Genomic DNA, 16,868 nt, shown 5'->3' with positions numbered 1-16,868 from the left:
TGCTGTCATTTAAATAGAATTACAGTAAACAAAGTATACTGAACCCAATTAAGACCTTTTAATTTCATCCATGCATTTAATTTTGAATTCCCCATGAACAGTTTTCTTTCATACATCACAGTTGATATGTTATGACCATATTGCAGACACCAATATCGTAAACAGATTTCACAGGCACTGAAGCTCACATGGAAATACTGATATTAATCACATCAATCTAGGCAGTTAGTTTCTTTTTGTCAGGAAAAACTTAATAATTCTCTTCACTTGAAGTGTCGTCGAGGTGGCGGGGGGCGACTCCTTATATTCTGGCACATAGGGATATGTCTCTCAGCGGGTCCTGGGGCAAATCGCCGGGCACAGTGGGGGCAGGTCTGATAGTCTTGATCATCCATGGGTAGCTGGGGGCGCAAGCCCCCCTTTATTGGCATTCGGGCCTGCCGAAGGTTATGAATAAATGCCTCATGCTTCTGTCGCCAATTGCTCTTTTTCAGCTGGGAACAAAAATTAAAATTATAATAATTAAAGGATGAATGAAACATGCACCTGCACAGACACACAAACAAAAACTCAAATATAATTATTGATTTACTTGAGTATTGCATTAAGAAGGCTGGCTGCTCAGAGTTTTGTGTCTTCTGAATTATTTTTTAAACGATGTTGGATGAGATTTGCACATAACCAAGCAAAAAATGTGCTCCTTACCTCAGGAGTCTTCCTTCTTGTGTTTGTCTTCATGTACTCCTCCAGGTCAGTCCCTTTGGCTCGGTACTTGGAGGAGTCAAAAACCTTCCGCGTTGAATACCGAACCTTTTCACACACCTTGCGGTGCTTCTCCAGTCTGTCAGCAGCAAAGTTCCTGTGACACAGTCTGCAGGGTAACAGCTGTAGGACTACCTCTGAGCTCTTGTTTGGAAGCTCCACTTCCAGTTGTCGAGGGGTCTCATCAATGACACGCATGGGACGTCTGTGTGAGACTTCCGGGGGTATGCTTCTGTTGCTGCTGCAACCATTTCTTTCGGTATCCCTTTGGACGACTTCACAATGCTTCTCCTGGGTCCACCTCCTTTGTGCCCTGTCCCATACCCTCTCCCTCCTATCTTGCTCCCTCTCCCTCCTCCCCCTCTGCAGCTCACTTGTCTTTGCCCTCTCTCGATCCCATTTCTCTCTCTCCCATTCTTCTTCATTTATCCTCTCCATCTCTTGCTCTCTCTCCCGCCTTTCCCTCTCTCTGTCAAGCTCTCGTGCCCATCTCTCCCTCTCCCTGTCTTTCTCCCTCTCCCTTCTCTCCCTTGCTCTCTCCCGCCTCTCCTGCTCAACATAGGTAGCCTTCTCGTTCTCCCTCCTCTCCTTTTCCTTCTCCCGCTTTCCTCTCTCACTCCCCACCTCAATCCTCTCTCTCCTCTCCATCATCCCTACTGAAGTGTATTTCTCCCGCTGGATCTTCCCCAGCTCCTCCACAACCCTTCGCAGCTTTTCCTGCAGCGCAATCTCTTTTTGGCGAATCTGCTCTTCCAGTCGCATTTGATCCTCCTCCAACCGTCCCGCCTGCCATTGGGACCCCCTACCCCTGCCCCTATACCTGGATGTGGCCTCCCCAAAGGAGCTGGGCATGGGTATGACCTGATTCTCAGTCTGTTGCCTTTCTGCGCCCCTCCTGCTTGACCTCCCACCATACCTGTCTGGATAGTCTAGAGATGGGACAGCTAAATGGTGGGGCAGTCTCTGGGCCTCCAAAGGTTCTACATGTTCAATATTTGCTCTGTAGATGTTACTCAGGCTGTAAGCTCTCTTATGGTACACTGACTTGGGAGGAAATGCCTTCTCTGTCCCAGAGGTCTTCCTCACAGTAGTGTCATAGTCTTGCTCATCATGATAGACACTGTCATACCTATCCCTTGCAGAATGGTACTGTCTTTGCACAGGATGATTGTGTTGAAACATCTGCCGCACTTTTTCCATAGCATTCTGCTGTTGCTGTTCATATATAGTAATCATTTTCCTCTCCCTTTCATCCATGTATTCTTGCTGGAAGTCAGGCTTTACAAGCTGCAGTCTCAAAGGGCGATGGGATGTAGTTCTGCCATCTTGGCACAAGGGTGGAAGTTTCCCCAATGTTGCATCTTTCTCCAAATAAATGAGACACAGCATGAGGAAGCATCATTTGCACATTAGGCTAGATATTACGAACATCACAGCTTGTTCGATTAATCTTAGTGAGCTAACATGCAGCTAGATAACTCAAATTAAGAGTCAACATTCACAATCACCACGACCATAGTGAGTTTATACCATATAAACACATGCTGAAACGGAAATAAGCTGCTTCCATATTGTTTAAATGATTAATCTAAACCATTGTCTAATAAACAGCACCTTAAAATGTATTTCTCGCAGGTTTAAAAATGCAATGTTTAACGTTGCATTAGGCAAGAGTACAACTCACCTGAAATTCTCCCCGTTTTCTTCCTAAATTCCTCTTCTGTATATTTTTCTTTCAGCATTTCCAAGGCTCTTGACAGATGTTAGATCTTGTACAGCAAATAAATAACGGCACTTGGTTTCCTTGGCCTGAAACCTTTCAGTCAGAATACCAGTCTTTGAAACATTAGTTCGTTACTAGCTAGATTACTGCGTGAGTTTAATTTAAATTTAAAATTTTGCTAATTTAAAGTTTACAATTTTACTTTTAACGTTTTTGCCCAATTTTAGCCGATATCTGTTTGAAAATTCTCAATTTAGTCAAAGTCCAGCTGACCTTTCGTTTGTATTAAACAACTATAATAGAATTTCCATGGTAATTCAACAATTGTTTTGTTGGCAACCGTTGCTTAGAAACCAGGCAACCCCTGGGCGGTCTCTCTTTACGATCGCGTCTAAATAAAGGGCGGGCTCTGGAAAATTACAAACTCCGATTGGCTTACCAACAGAATATTCACTACACAGGTATTGGATATATTCAATAACAACCTAGCGTTGCTGTGCGATCTAACCAATGAAAGGGTCTTGAACGAACTATCAAGCATTGCTATTGGTTCTAAAGAATAAGTTTCGGTAATTTATGAAACACCCTCGGATACGTTTTTTTAACCCTGAAACCCCGGATGTGAACCAGCTGGTGTTGAACAGTAGAGATTCTATATGTTTTAAGCACTCTGTCAACATTACAAGTAGGTGCCATTTATTTATTGCTGGGTTTTCCCAATGAAATAGAAATGCTGGGTAGTTTATTACGATGTGTCTAGCATGCAAGCTTATGTAGGCTACATTTTGTGAAGCTCACTAGGTGAGGACATTAATTTAGCTGGTTGGCTAATGTTAGCTATATTATAACCACTTGAACGTCTGGAAATCTGTTGTGTAACTTACTATAAATTAGCTAGTAACGTAATAATATTATTATGAATGTAACTCGTATAATACTGTTTTACCGTTTTTGAAATCATGAAAATTCGAGTTGGATTTCACAGTTCGTTTCAAAGTCAATGGGTTATTGTAACTAATTTTATGTTTTGCCTTTGCTCTGTTCTGATCATCAGCGATGACCGATAAAGAAGATGTAATTTCAGTGGATTATGAAATATTTGGGAGAGTACAGGGCGTCTTTTTTCGAAAATACACTCAGGTAATTTCAGTCATTAAGCAGTGGAATCTTCTAAAAACATTTTGCTTTTGAGCGTAGCTGACGCAGGACATCTCAGTGCCTGCCAGTTTAATGCATGCATGAAATATCACCAAGTGGAACTGATTCTATTCTATTCTATTTATTCTGCATTTCTTTGAAAATATTTGTTGATTATTGATTTTTAGGATGGAACCTTTTTTTACATAGTCTTTCTTCCGTTCATACACATTCATGCAATTTATGAACATACTTTCACACCAGTGTGTGCTGATGTTTTCCAGGCAGAGGGGAAGAAATTAGGCTTGGTTGGCTGGGTGCAGAACACTGAGGCTGGGACGGTGCAGGGGCAACTCCAAGGTCCAAGCTCCAAGGTCATACAGATGCAGGAGTGGCTCAAGACCACTGGCAGTCCTAAGTCACAAATCGTCAAGGCTGAGTTCAAAAATGAGAGGAAAATCGAGAACTTGGGTCATAAAAACTTCAAAATTATTCACCCTTGAATTTAACGTAACGCTGGCTTTCATTGTGTTTGCTACATTCCTCGTGTGTTAAACTTTATTATTTAGTAAATGTGTTTTCATTGTAAAATGCCAATATGTGAAACAGGTCATATATCGTCACCAGTGTGGTTATTTATTATAATAAACTGTGATGCATTATTCCTTTTTATTTCGTGATAAAGAAATTCTGGCTAATAAAAACGGAAATATTTATCCCGAAGGAATCTGTATGGTTGTGAGTACTTGGATTAATAAAGTATTCAAACTGTTTGAGCCTGACTTTTATTTTCGAGGAGCACACGAGGTATCACAACACCAATAAAATAACGTTCGTGGGCTACATATATGTTGACTAATCAGTGAAGTCCACCCAGAAAAGGCAGAGGTATTTTTCTACAGCCTGTGGTTCCATCCGATTTTATTTTCATATTAATAGGCCTCCATACCGCTGCGTCGTATCAGTGAGTCGTTTCTCTTACTCATCCGGCAGGTGGCAGTACAATCCCGTAGATTTGTAATAATCCCGGATATGGAAAGGAAACGGTTGTAAACAGAACTCGCAAATTGTCTTGGTTTTAGCTAGCTAAATGAGCTCACGTTAACAACTGATTAAGTATGTATTTATGTATTTCTGACAGCTAGTGAATAACCTTATTATCCAGAGCTACATGGGAAGCATTAATTTAGCTTTAGATGTAGTTGGATCATTTAAACGTGGGCTAGTACAAGATTTTAGGACGATATATTTTAATAAGATGTTAGTCAGGTAACGTTAATTTCTGCGTACATTCTACTGGCTAACTACGTGAACAGGATATGAACTTTATATAATCTATGCGTTTAAAAAGACCGATAGCTCGACAATGTTAGCCAAGTTGCTAACCTCCATGTTAGAGAAGTGCTAGTGAGCTATCGATAGCTAGTGTTAACTTACTAGCTAATTACATTATGATCTGCGTTAGTTTTCATGTTGCCTTTTTCAATATTATTTTTGTGTCAGGTTGCATTAAATCTGCTTTTTATCTTGCCACACAATGATAAAATGCTTATCAAAGGAAGTCCAAGCCAGGCTTCGCTCTGGAATAGCAATATTTTCATTACAACAGTGTGTAGAAGAACTCGTTTTGAATGGCATAGATGCTGGGGCAACATGTATTGCTGTAAGGCTGGATATGGAAGCATTCAAAGTGCAGGTAATAGACAATGGCTCTGGGATAGGCAGGGAAGATATGGAGCATGTAGGAAAGAGGTACTTCACAAGCAAATGCAGTTCCTTAGAAGACCTAGAGTGTCTTCGGTTTTATGGATTCAGAGGGGAAGCTGTTGCAAGCATAGCCTCTCTTGCTACCCTGGTGGAAATTGCCTCCAGGTCCAGACTGACAGGAAAAACCTTTGTGAAAATCTTCAGAGATGGGAAGGGCATGGATGTGTTTGAGTCTGAGAGCTGTCGCCCATCCGCCGGGACAACTGTGGTGATATGCAACTTTTTTCACAACATGCCAGTGAGAAGAAAGAGGGTGGATGTGGTGCTGGAATGTGAGCGCATCAGGCAGAGGGTGGAGGCCGTTTCACTTGTGCACCCTTCCATCTCCTTCACCCTGAAGAATGACTGTACCGGAGCCATGGTGGTTCAGCTTCCCAAGGCCAAGAGCACCTACTTCAGGTTTGTCCAGATCCATGGGATGGCAAGGGCACAGAAGCTGTCAGAAATTAGTCTCAAGCACAGCCAGTTTGAAATGAGCGGCTACATTGGGCGTGAGGGACACTACAACAACAGTCTACAGTTCCTGTTTGTGAATGGCAGACTTGTCCTGAAGACTCGCATCCACAAACTGCTGAACTTTCTCCTGAAGAAAATAAATGCTTCGGGCAGGCAAAATGGAAACCAGGGTGGGTCCCCCGCGATGGGGAGTCCTAAGCAACGAGCAGGGGCTGAGGTGCACGGTATGTACATTATTAATATTAAGTGCCATTACTCTGAGTATGACATATGCCTGGAGCCAGCTAAGACCCTTATTGAGTTTAAAGACTGGGACAGTGTGCTGTCATGCGTGGAGGAGGGGGTCAAAGAGTTCCTTACCAGAGAGAACTTGGTGGCTGAAATCTCTCCTGAGGATGTCTGCAGTTACGTCCATGATAATTATTTTACTGAACCGATGACCAGCACTATTAATGAAGACAATGCAGCTGTGCATGCTATTGCACCCACACTCAGTATTACTGAGGAATTATACAATGGGAATAAGCTGATGTCTAAAGCTGTTCACAGGATGCTTGAACAGGATTCAGATAAGGCAAAAAGTGTCCACGTAGATGAGGAAGGCAATACCATGGCTGAAGAGGAAAAGAAGCTGAGAGTAACTGAGATTCCAAGAGACCGAGAACTAACAGTGGAACATGTCTCCCTGGAAGTAGCAAGCATATCCGATTCATTTGATTCAGAGATCAGTGAAAGGGCAATTAATTGTGATTTGGTTGCAGGGACAAGTTCACAGAAATCTGAGTCCCTGAAATGCATTATAGATGACATGGTGAGCAATCATAATGTACAACTAGAAAATGCTGTAGGTACCACTGATTTGGGATGTAGTGAAATACAATGTTGTGCAAACACAAAAACTGTGATAAGGGGTGAACAGCAGAGCAGGAGCCCAAAAAAGTGTGAAGAAAAAGTAGATGACATAGGGGTGTGGCACTCAAAAACACATGAGAGAAAAATGAATGAATGTTGCAGTGTAGGGAAGCTGCAAAACACCAGTTTGGAAAAGCAGAGGGGTGAGGCAAGTGACTCAGGGAGGACAGCACTGCGGTTTGGCTCGGTAGGATTCATCAAACACTTGGTACCTCCGCTGCAAAATGCAGATGTACCAAAAACCAGTGTACCAGGTACGGTATGTTCCCTAGGCCCAGTTTCAGCTCAGGATCTGCTGCCACTCAAGGAGTGCCACTTCAGAGATTATGGGAGTTCAACTTTAGGGATGGTACCTTCAAGTCACTCCAAAAGTCTGTCAACTCATAAAAGAGACATTTACCAAACCAGTGTGAGTTCAGCTTTTGAAGCTCAGGAAAATCCGCTTTTGGCACCAAAGAGAAAGCTTTCATTGTCAGTTGAGTCCTCGGTCATCACATCAAAGGCCTCCAGGATCAAGCCTTGTCCAAAACTGGCTTTGTCAGTGCAGACTGGATCTCTTGACAGGTTCAGAAGAATGCATGGAAAGCAGACAGGAGCTCAATGTCATCCTCTAGAAACTGCAGGATGTAAAACATCACTTGATGCCATATCATCCCAGACAGAATGTACCTTTGTTAATGCTGAGAAGCTTTCACTCTGTCAGTATGAGAAAAGGGATACAAGTGAGACTTTGAAAACATACTCTTTACAGCCAAGCGATTGCTGTGTAACTCTCTCAGAGTACACTAGACTGAAGCCTTTTACTGCTCAGACCAGAAGCAGCAAAGGGTCCCTGGCGTCCAAGCTCTCACACTTGAAAGAGAATCGGGTGAAGGATAAGAGAAGTGCACTGGAAAGGCCTCTGGGGGAAGCTTCAGATTTTTTCAGCTCACTCAATTCTGCCTTGACAGACACGCTCATGCAAGATAGTTTCAATACAGAAGAGCAGACTTGCACTCCCCTGTGTTCAGCTGACGATGTCGCCCTTGACATGAACGCTAACTATCAGCAATCTCAGATGGAGCTGCACTGTGATAAAAGTGACAGCACAAAGTCTGCAGAGTTCTGCAAAAATGCATTCACCACTACCCCAAATGTGCCCACTCCTGTGCTCTCTGTTGGAGACTCTATTGCTGACTCAGTGCAAATGGCAACCAACCATTATCCAGATGTGTGTTCAAATGAAGTGGTAAACTCTTTTGAGAAAGATGGACCTCTTTGCACTGATACTACCCCGGAAGAAAACGAGCAAAGTGAAACCAGTGATTGGCTGGAGCTTTTTGATGATTCCATTGGGAAGCTGGTCTACATTAACAAAAGGACAGGACTCAGTAAATATGAAGCGCCTGTTGTGGAAGAGACCCAGGTTCCATGTACCACAGATGTCACCACCATGTCAATTAGTGTCATCTCTAGAAAAGGTAAGCTGTTCTGTATACCTACTCTTCACAGTAAAACATATCTGTTCAATTCCTTTGGGACCTTGTCCTGCGAATTAGAACGCTGAAGCAAAAGCCAAAGTATCTTTCGGAGTGCAGCTTCATGTATACAGAAATGCTGTTTTTGTATGTCATACTACACAGCTAATTGTGCTTGAATACGTCATTCTGAAATATATTCTGTTTGAAAATGCATGTGTAACATTTGATAGTCTTTTTAAGTAAGACAGCTTGTCTCCCCCTGTAGGGTTTGAGTACACATGCTACCCATTTCAGTCAGAGCTAGTGCTGCCGTTCCTGCCTAGGTCAAGAGCAGAGAGAGTACTTAGTTCAGGGCTTGTCCATACAGGTAAGATTCTTGATATTCATATTTTAGCAAAACACCTTAGGAAGTCAGCTATCTTGCTGTGTGCTCCTGTTTTAGCTGCTCTATATATCTAGAACACATTTAGCATTGCCCCTTGTGTTTTTTCATTCAGATGCTACAGAGGCTTCCAACTCACTTTCCTCCATGTTCTCTGAGTGGTCCAACCCAGTGTTTGTTCGACCTCCAGAGGTAACTATGAGCACATCATGTAGTGGTATAATCTAACAAAAGTAAAAGCTTGTGTGTATAATCTGTCAAAAACTGTTGAAAGTGGGACTATTTTAGACTACATGGATATGATGTAAACAGTAATGCTTTAGCTCATAGAGATTGCAATATTACACATTTATGAATAATTGCTGAAATTCTGCTCTTCATTTTTATTGTCATGCCATTAGAGACTGATTCCTCTTTTACATTTTACCATTCGTATGGGGCAGGTGGCTGTGGATGTGACCAGTGGACAGGCAGAAGGCCTGGCAGTGAAGATCCACAACATTCTCTTCCCTTACCGCTTCACCAAAGACATGATCCACTCCATGAAGGCAAGCAACGATTAGAAGCCAGCTTGTGCTGGGTGATTTTGTTTCTTCACCTGAATTTCCATTACTGGTTTATGTAAAGCCTGTTGGCTGATGATTTCATTTGAATAAATTAGTGAGTTCATGCATTATCTTTTTTAGGTGGTCCATCAAGTGGATAAGAAGTTTCTTGCATGTCTGATTAACACGAGAGACATGGATGCAGAGAGTGGTGATTCTGAAGGAAAATTGCGTTTTATATTTTACTTGCATGTCTGTGTCATGCTTTTGTTTCTAGCCCAGCATCTTTTATGCTTTTCTGAGGTTGCCATGGCCAGTCAGTCAGTTCAGCCTTGATTTGACCACTTAATATTTCTGAGACAGTAGACATTTGGTCTGTCATTTGGCCTATACATAGTTATTGAAGTTGAGTATTCCGTTGTCTTTGAGGTAATCTTGTGTGTCCTTTGGAACTTCAGGAAACTTGCTGGTGTTGGTGGATCAGCATGCTGCTCATGAGAGGGTTCGGCTGGAGAACCTTATTACAGGTGAGACCAGCTTTTTGTCATGAATCATATGTCACACCTGTCACTTCAACAGGCACACTGCTTAGTACACTTAAAGTCTGGCATGACTTAAGAACAGCTGCTTCCAGTAATCCATACTATTGATCACTTTTTTGTCTTTTAAAATGCCCCACTTTTGCTCAGACGTAAGCCTTATTGTAGTCATATTACAATCCAGCATATAAGTCAAATTACTTTTCTATTTAAGAGCAATTTTGATCTACAAAGAGTAGCTAGAGAAAGGGTTCAGAGGTAGAAAGGTATATACTGTAAGAAATAGTGAGCCATGCAGGACTTTCAAGGGATACTACTTATTAATCAATATACAGGTATTTATCATAATTATTATTATTAACATAATTTCACATGGTGCCCTCAACATGGTGCAGAAGCTGTGGTCAATCAGACACTTGCACATGAAGTTTACTCCTCTTGTGCAAATACTGCATAGCTAGGCTCAAGTAATCTTTCTGATGCAGTGTCTTTACTGCTCTGCTTGTGGATGACACAATGAAAAGATACAGTAGGTGGCAGCACATGCTTTGGAAAACACAAGCTAGTTTACATTGTCCTGCATGCAGAGTATGAAGGAAGTTGTAGCAATGTGATGGGCCTGCAAATGCAACTGAGCATTTCACATTTGGAGGAAAAAATGTGGTTAAAAATAAAAATTTATTTGAAATGCAGTAATGAAATAAATACTCCAGTATATTGAGTTCAGTGGCTGAGTGTGGAGGAGCGCACAACAACAAGGTGGACCACAGATATGGGCATGTACCTATGGATGGGTATATGCAGCTGAGGGTTTAAATATCACCACAAAGTGCAGATGCTTCGGGTGCAGTGCTCCTTGTATGCAGGGTAGCTTTGGCACAATCAAGAGGCACTTAAATAAACATTTCAATTAGTAAATACCATTTTTTTCATGAGTTCATCGATGTCTAAGAAACATTTTCTGTCTCCCTGTAGAATCATATGAGGAAGACCCTGAGACACCTGGGCAGAAGCGCTTGTGTTCCTCCAGCGTGACTCCGCCCCTGGAGATTGAGGTCACAGAGGAGGAGCTCAGGCTACTGAGGTCAGTATGACTTCCCTTTTCGGCCCTGTGGTTGGTGAGGGTTTTAGATTGTGCAGACGTGCAGTTAGTAACTATGGTTGGCTTTACAGGTCCTGTCAGCCTTTCCTGAGAGGCCTAGGACTGGAAATAAGGTTTTCAGAGACAGGGGACCCTCAGTTGCTCGTGGGGAAGGTGCCGATGTGTTTTGTGGAGAGAGAGGCCAATGAGCTTCGCAGAGGGAGGCATACTGCTACCAAGGCAATTGTGGAGGTGGCCTCTCATTTTAATGTTTTTCTTTTTCTTTTACCGTGTCAAGTATTTTTATTTGTGGAATGGTTCATATATTTATGCAAAGATTTCATGGAGCCTCATTTTGATTATTCCCTTGTGTATTTTTCTCACCTAGGAATACATTCGAGAACAGATTGAGGTGAGTTGAATTTCAGTTATAGTGTGAAAGCCAGTCTATTTATTGAGCTTTTTGAAAGCTTAGTGTGGTGCATTTCTTTGGTTAAATGTTGTTTGTATAAAATTATCATACTGAGTTTACAAGCTCATACATTGAAATAAAATTTATTTGTTGGCCATGATGCACCTCTCTTTGGAAAAGCGATGATTTATTGTACTCCGGATTGGAAAAAGAAAGGCAGTGACTCTTATTTCAGTTTCAGTATAGGGCAGAACATCTTTTCACTCCCTGTGTCTCGTGTCTGCAGTTATTACGGTCTACAGGCCGGGTGAGAGGGACACTGCCTCTAACTGTCCTGAAGGTCCTTGCTTCTCAGGCCTGTCACGGTGAGATCACACAGTCCACAACCACATCTACTAACAGAACCTCCTGTCACGCTGAAGAGGAAAAGGGTGTACTGCCTAACATCTATCCCAGAGCTACTTCAGGTCTTGCTGGCCACCGTATCTGTAGGTATTGGCTCCAACCATGCACTACACCACCTGATTTCACTCACGAACTTACTTCCTGGACCAAGGAGGTTAAATCATTTCAAAATTAAGATGGTGTAGTGTGCGGTTGGAGTGAATACCCGCAGATGCTGTGGCCTGCAGGACCTTGGGTTACGTAGTGCCGATCTATCACATCTGTCCGTTCAGATCATTCGTACCACCTCCTTCCATTTGCCACAGCAGTCATGTTTTTGTTCTTGCAGGATAAAGCAAGGACCATGACGTAGCACCTCTAGCTTCTCTACCACTGAATCAAAGTCATTTTGGTTTGATCTAATGTTCATAGGAGCAGTCAAGTTCAATCACAGTCTGAGCATGGAGGAATGCTGCAGCCTCGTGGGCTCCCTCTCTGCCTGCCAGCTCCCATTCCAGTGTGCCCACGGCCGGCCCTCTATGGTCCCCCTGGCTGACCTGCTCCATTTGGATAACTATCAGCAGGTACACACAGGTTCAGCCAAACTCTGAGGCTTGGTGGGCCACTGCATATGTGTTAACTTATGGTGGTGTGCTAACATTTAGTATCTTATACTTAATATCATTATAATTGCAACCAAAATTGTGCTGTATTTTGAATCATGTGGTTTGCAATTGCCTTTAATACAAAATTGTTCCTCTGGAAGTGGAAAAGTAGATGTTTTTTTTTATTCATGGTCAGTTCGTACATCTTTCTTTTTTTTTGTTTTCATAGGAATCTCCCAAACCAAACCTCCGAAAACTCAGACGGATGTATCGAGCCTGGGAACTATATGGAAAGAAATAGTTTTTTTTAACTGATACAATGTAAAAGGTGCATTCCACAAACATCTTGTGGAGTTTCCTCAAGTATTTATTTTTGAGTTGCCATTTCAATGCAGATTATCTAATTTATTCATATTACCCTTTCATCACCCTTGTACACAATGGACTGAGAGTATGCATTTAAATATTATCGCAGGTTCACCTTAATATAATTTCATGTGTTTCTCACATGTGTATATGCATGTCTGTGTGTGTGTGTATAAGGAGTTTTTACAAGACTGATTCTAAATTCTTGGTGCCAGTGAATCACTTTTTCTGGGTTTGTTTTCCAGAGAACAACTCAAAGACCCTTTGATGAATGAAATACTCAGATGTATGTAGCACTGAAAAAAGGACACAGATGGTTGGATTAAATGCTGTTTTTTTAAATTTATTTACTGGGTTACAGCTCATGATCTTCTGGGTGGTAGAGTTCACTCATTAGACGGTAGATGTAGGAGGGGGCGTTCCCTCCGATGTTAGAGATGAACAGTGTGATGAGTTCGGGAGGCACGTAGTCAAACACAGGGCAGTGCACGTTCACCTTGGACAGAATCTCACCTGGAAAACAAATGCAGCAAGCCTTAAAAGGATGTTTGTAATATTACAAGCACCTGAATTCATAGCTCTTTGTTCAAAGAAGCTCATGAGAAATCCCCAAGTGAGCTTTTACTTTAGTCAACATGTCATGTAATTTCATTGCAGGTATAGGTTTTATGATTTGACCTATAGAGAACAATACCTTCTGTAAATGGAAGCACTTCCTGCGGGGATACGAATTTATGGAAAGTGTCCTCTTCATTGGGAAACTAGGGACACAAATAGGAAATCACAAATTCAAGTTCATTCTAGACTCTTTCACAACTTTGTTTCAGAACTGCATGTAACATAGTTATTCTGCATAAGCATCTGAAGTTACTGTGATGTCAAGTGGTCATCTTTACAGTACATAACCATCTGAAAGGTATTGAGAGTATACACAGGTCGGTTGCTGCGGCCTCACCTGTGGTGAGAGTTTGAACATTGGCGCACAGACAATGAGTGGGGTAGAGTGGTGCTTAGCTGCCAGTGCCAAGGTGTGGGTCCCGATTACTGCACGGAGTCCGCCATTAGCCAGCACTGTCTGTGTGCCAATAATGACCTGGACAGAAAATGAAATGACAATTAAATTCTTCATCCTTCCATGGCAGTATTACATTACCTCTTTCAAGGTTTTTTTTTTTAATTTTTTTTATTTTTAAAAAAGGTCTTGCTTTTAACATGCTTGCTGAAGTGTCTATTATTACCTTGTTGACCCGAGACATCACAGCAAATATTGCAGCATCGGTGATGACTGTTGTTTCAATGCCTGCTTTGGAAAGGCTGGTCGCCATTTCATGGCCCTGGAGGGTGGGAAAAGATAAAAGGACAAGCTTACAGATGATTTAAAAATTAATTCAGAATCCTTTTTTAAAAAATTAGCTGCAAAATTTATTATTTTGTTGTACTTATCACCTTCAGCTGTTTGCATTGCATTGCATTAATAGTATTAATAATAATTACTGTTCACAAGAACTTATGAAAGAGCAACTGTGTGTCTGGATGGGTCCATCTTGGATACCTGGCAGAAGGGTGCGCATTCGGCGACAATGACATGAAATTTGCGTTTGCGAGCTGCATCTTTAAGGAAGGCTTCCACGGTACGAGAGCGCCCTATGGTCATGATGACCTCGTTGGAATGAATGTGTTCCAGAGCTTGCATGGCGATGTTGTCTGTGGTTCCCTCTAGGTGACAGAAAAACAACTTCGGTCATTTTTATTTTATTTTCATGTGGCACAGTTGGATTTTACAGTTCCGCCCATAACTGTTTGGACAGTGACACAATATTTGTTGCTTTGGCTGTGTACTCCAGCACATGGGATTTGAAATTAACCAATGAATATGAGGTTAAAGTGAAGACTGTTGGCTTTAATTTCCAAGTATTTACATCCTTATGTAAAATAGTGAGCGAGTTCTGGAAAAAATTCTCATGGAGTATTAAGCAGAATGAAAGTAATGAAAAGAGAAAGTGTGGAGAAAGAAAGGAACTGCTCATGATCCAAAGCACACCCCCTCATCTTTGAAACAGGGTGGAGGTAGTTTTATGGCTTGGGCATGTATGGCTGCCACTAGATGGGCTCACATCTCTTTACTGATGATGTGACTGCTGGCAGCAGCAGCAGGATTAATTCTGAAGTGTAGAGAATCATCTACTTAGATACAACCAAATGCCTCAAGGTGCTTCACCTTGCAGAAGGGACCTCAAACACATTGCTTAAGCAACAAAGGAGTTTTTCAGAACTAAACAGTGGACTGTTCTTGACTGGCCACATCAATCGCTCAACCTGAATCCAAATGAAAATGTGTTTCACTTGCTGAAAACAAGATTGAAGGCAAAGATCACCCCAAACAAACAGGAACCGGATTACATGCCTGGCAGCATCAGCAAGGAAGAGGCTACAAATCCTTTGCATTCGATGACCACCATAGACATCCACAGATGCAGGGTAGCCTCTTTAATCTGAAATAGTCATCCAATTACTTTTGATCCCCTAAAATAAGAGAATGTCCAAAAAGGGTGTAAATCACTGGATATGGATTGATATACCCACAAATTAAAGCTGATTTCATTTCAAATCCAACGTGCTGGAGGGTAGAGTCATAACAATGAAAAGTGAGTCAGTGTCCAAATGCTTATGGATTGAGGTATATATTAAGTTTGAAAACAAGCCATTGGCACAAAGTGATTATAGTGTTCATCTGTTAACATACCAAGCTCTGTAAGGAGCTCATTTATAGCCTCAATCACATTGGATTTAAGCGGTGGGAAATGCTGCCTGAAATTCTCTTCATTCAGTCCACCAGATGTCAAGAGTTTGTGCAGCGATTCCTGCTGATCCGTCTCCTCGCTGCTTCCCCCCGACCTGTGCCCAAGAGGACGGAGAATTTACAGCAAAATCTTTGAGTCATACCATCTTAAATCCTTCAAGTCAGATGAGGCTGGAAGGCTGCACACAGGCAAGAGATGACGCATGAATGCAGAATAAGAGGGATCTTACGAAAAAAGGCGATTCTAGCGTCGACTGTGGATTGGGAACATGCCCACACATCCACGCTACACGGCAAGAGGCACCCACTCACCTGGCATACTCCTCTCTGATGATTTTCAAAACCCTACGCACCATATTCCCCACAGTGGTTTCTGATGGCTGGGCTGCTGTCATTCTTCTCCCCTCCTTGCGTATAATCTCCATGAGATCGCCTACATCAAAATTACCAGCATTATTTAGGCCTACTATAACATGTAGGTGTAACTAGCGGTTGTACTATTACAATTGCCCACACATGCTATCGTCATGACATGACGCACATAGAGCGCTGTCATTTTCCGTCACATTAACTTTATGGGGGGCGACTTATTAACCAATAAATGGTACAAGTGATTACTTACATAGCTAACGTTAGCTAAATTAGCTACAAACTACCGTACCTACCAAGCACCTAACGCTAGCAGGCAATTATCAGCCGTTCTCACCTGCACTGGTCCATCGTGCCTGTGCTGTTATCCTTCGCAGCAAGGCTGCTGTTTCTCTCGCAGTTTCTCCTGATCCACGGAGAGGTCCTGTCCCACTCCCGCCCCGTTTCAGCTCTGCTATGAAGGCTTCCGTTCGCTCCGACAAATCAGTTTCCTTATCGGCGCCTGGCATATTCAGTATGTGTTGCCTTGCTAATAGAACAGCGTTTTCACATAGCCAGCTTTGACGATTTAGACGCGAAAAGACCCGGAATTACTATGAAGTCACTATGAGAACACTTCCGGGTTACACACGTTCATTAAGCGACAGCTATATTTCGATAAACTAACCTCTATAGTTACCCAGAAAAATGTAACGGGCAAGATCATTATTCTTTAAAGTTATGCTGGAGAATAATAAATTAAAGTGTAAGATAAAAACGTACGCTTCGTTATGACAGTAGAGAGCTGAACAAAAAATCATAGCAGTGAGTTAATACAGTAGTCCTAATTTACATAATTTGTCCTGCAGTGTTTAATAATTTCAGCCTGATTTTAGTTTACATCCCAGAATACCCAAATTTGTTCCTACTAGGGAAAAAGGCAAATCATTTACTAAGAGCATGAGAGAAAAGTGATTTAAGGATGACCAGTCCATTGTTTGCAATGGTTACTTTTCAAAGTTGACATCTAAAACTGCAGTGTTTTATTATTTATCTTTGTATCTTAATTTAAAATAGCTTGTGGCTTCATAAATGTTGCCATGGTACACATTTTCAAACCACTGTGTTACATAAGCCCAAAAAAAAAACAAGAAAGAAATTTTACACAATGTGGCCCTTTGGGTCTTAG

The 16,868-nt window shown here is 41.9% G+C and overlaps 4 protein-coding genes across 6 annotated transcripts; 2 read left to right on the top strand and 2 right to left on the bottom strand.

Annotated features, from left to right (window-relative positions):
* Positions 1-56: 56 nt before the first annotated feature.
* zc2hc1c (zinc finger, C2HC-type containing 1C) lies at positions 57-2,842 on the bottom strand. 2 transcript variants are annotated; one of them, XM_035420216.1, is made up of 3 exons: positions 2,447-2,842; positions 706-2,127; positions 57-494 (listed from the first exon to the last, which is right to left on the bottom strand). In XM_035420216.1, exons 2-3 carry the CDS (start codon positions 2,017-2,019, stop codon positions 264-266), a joined length of 1,545 nt encoding a protein of 514 aa, XP_035276107.1. In that variant the 5' UTR covers positions 2,020-2,127; positions 2,447-2,842; the 3' UTR covers positions 57-263. The 2 variants fall into 2 exon arrangements, with proteins under 2 accessions (XP_035276107.1, XP_035276100.1); XM_035420209.1 differs by having other exon boundaries at positions 706-2,123.
* A 218-nt stretch (positions 2,843-3,060) lies between these two features.
* acyp1 (acylphosphatase 1, erythrocyte (common) type) lies at positions 3,061-4,395 on the top strand. The gene is made up of 3 exons (XM_035423424.1): positions 3,061-3,170; positions 3,540-3,625; positions 3,907-4,395. The coding sequence occupies exons 1-3, from the start codon at positions 3,062-3,064 to the stop codon at positions 4,123-4,125; spliced, it is 414 nt and encodes a 137-aa protein (XP_035279315.1). The 5' UTR covers position 3,061; the 3' UTR covers positions 4,126-4,395.
* A 188-nt stretch (positions 4,396-4,583) lies between these two features.
* On the top strand, positions 4,584-12,877 carry mlh3 (mutL homolog 3 (E. coli)). 2 transcript variants are annotated; one of them, XM_035423381.1, is made up of 12 exons: positions 4,584-8,217; positions 8,483-8,584; positions 8,715-8,791; positions 9,043-9,147; positions 9,286-9,367; positions 9,603-9,671; positions 10,659-10,767; positions 10,857-11,016; positions 11,153-11,176; positions 11,463-11,541; positions 11,993-12,144; positions 12,395-12,877. In XM_035423381.1, exons 1-12 carry the CDS (start codon positions 5,160-5,162, stop codon positions 12,464-12,466), a joined length of 4,089 nt encoding a protein of 1,362 aa, XP_035279272.1. In that variant the 5' UTR covers positions 4,584-5,159; the 3' UTR covers positions 12,467-12,877. The 2 variants fall into 2 exon arrangements, with proteins under 2 accessions (XP_035279272.1, XP_035279282.1); XM_035423391.1 differs by lacking the exon at positions 8,483-8,584 and having other exon boundaries at positions 4,587-8,217.
* eif2b2 (eukaryotic translation initiation factor 2B, subunit 2 beta) lies at positions 12,849-16,305 on the bottom strand. Its single transcript, XM_035423400.1, has 8 exons — positions 16,038-16,305; positions 15,644-15,764; positions 15,275-15,426; positions 14,084-14,247; positions 13,770-13,865; positions 13,487-13,624; positions 13,226-13,292; positions 12,849-13,044 (listed from the first exon to the last, which is right to left on the bottom strand). Exons 1-8 carry the CDS (start codon positions 16,207-16,209, stop codon positions 12,887-12,889), a joined length of 1,068 nt encoding a protein of 355 aa, XP_035279291.1. The 5' UTR covers positions 16,210-16,305; the 3' UTR covers positions 12,849-12,886.
* Between the last annotated feature and the right edge of the window lie 563 nt (positions 16,306-16,868).

This window comes from Anguilla anguilla, chromosome 1 (genome assembly GCF_013347855.1).
Source record: "Anguilla anguilla isolate fAngAng1 chromosome 1, fAngAng1.pri, whole genome shotgun sequence".
In the NCBI taxonomy this organism is placed as follows: Eukaryota; Metazoa; Chordata; class Actinopteri; order Anguilliformes; family Anguillidae; genus Anguilla; species Anguilla anguilla.
This window is presented reverse-complemented; position numbering and strand designations above follow the sequence as displayed.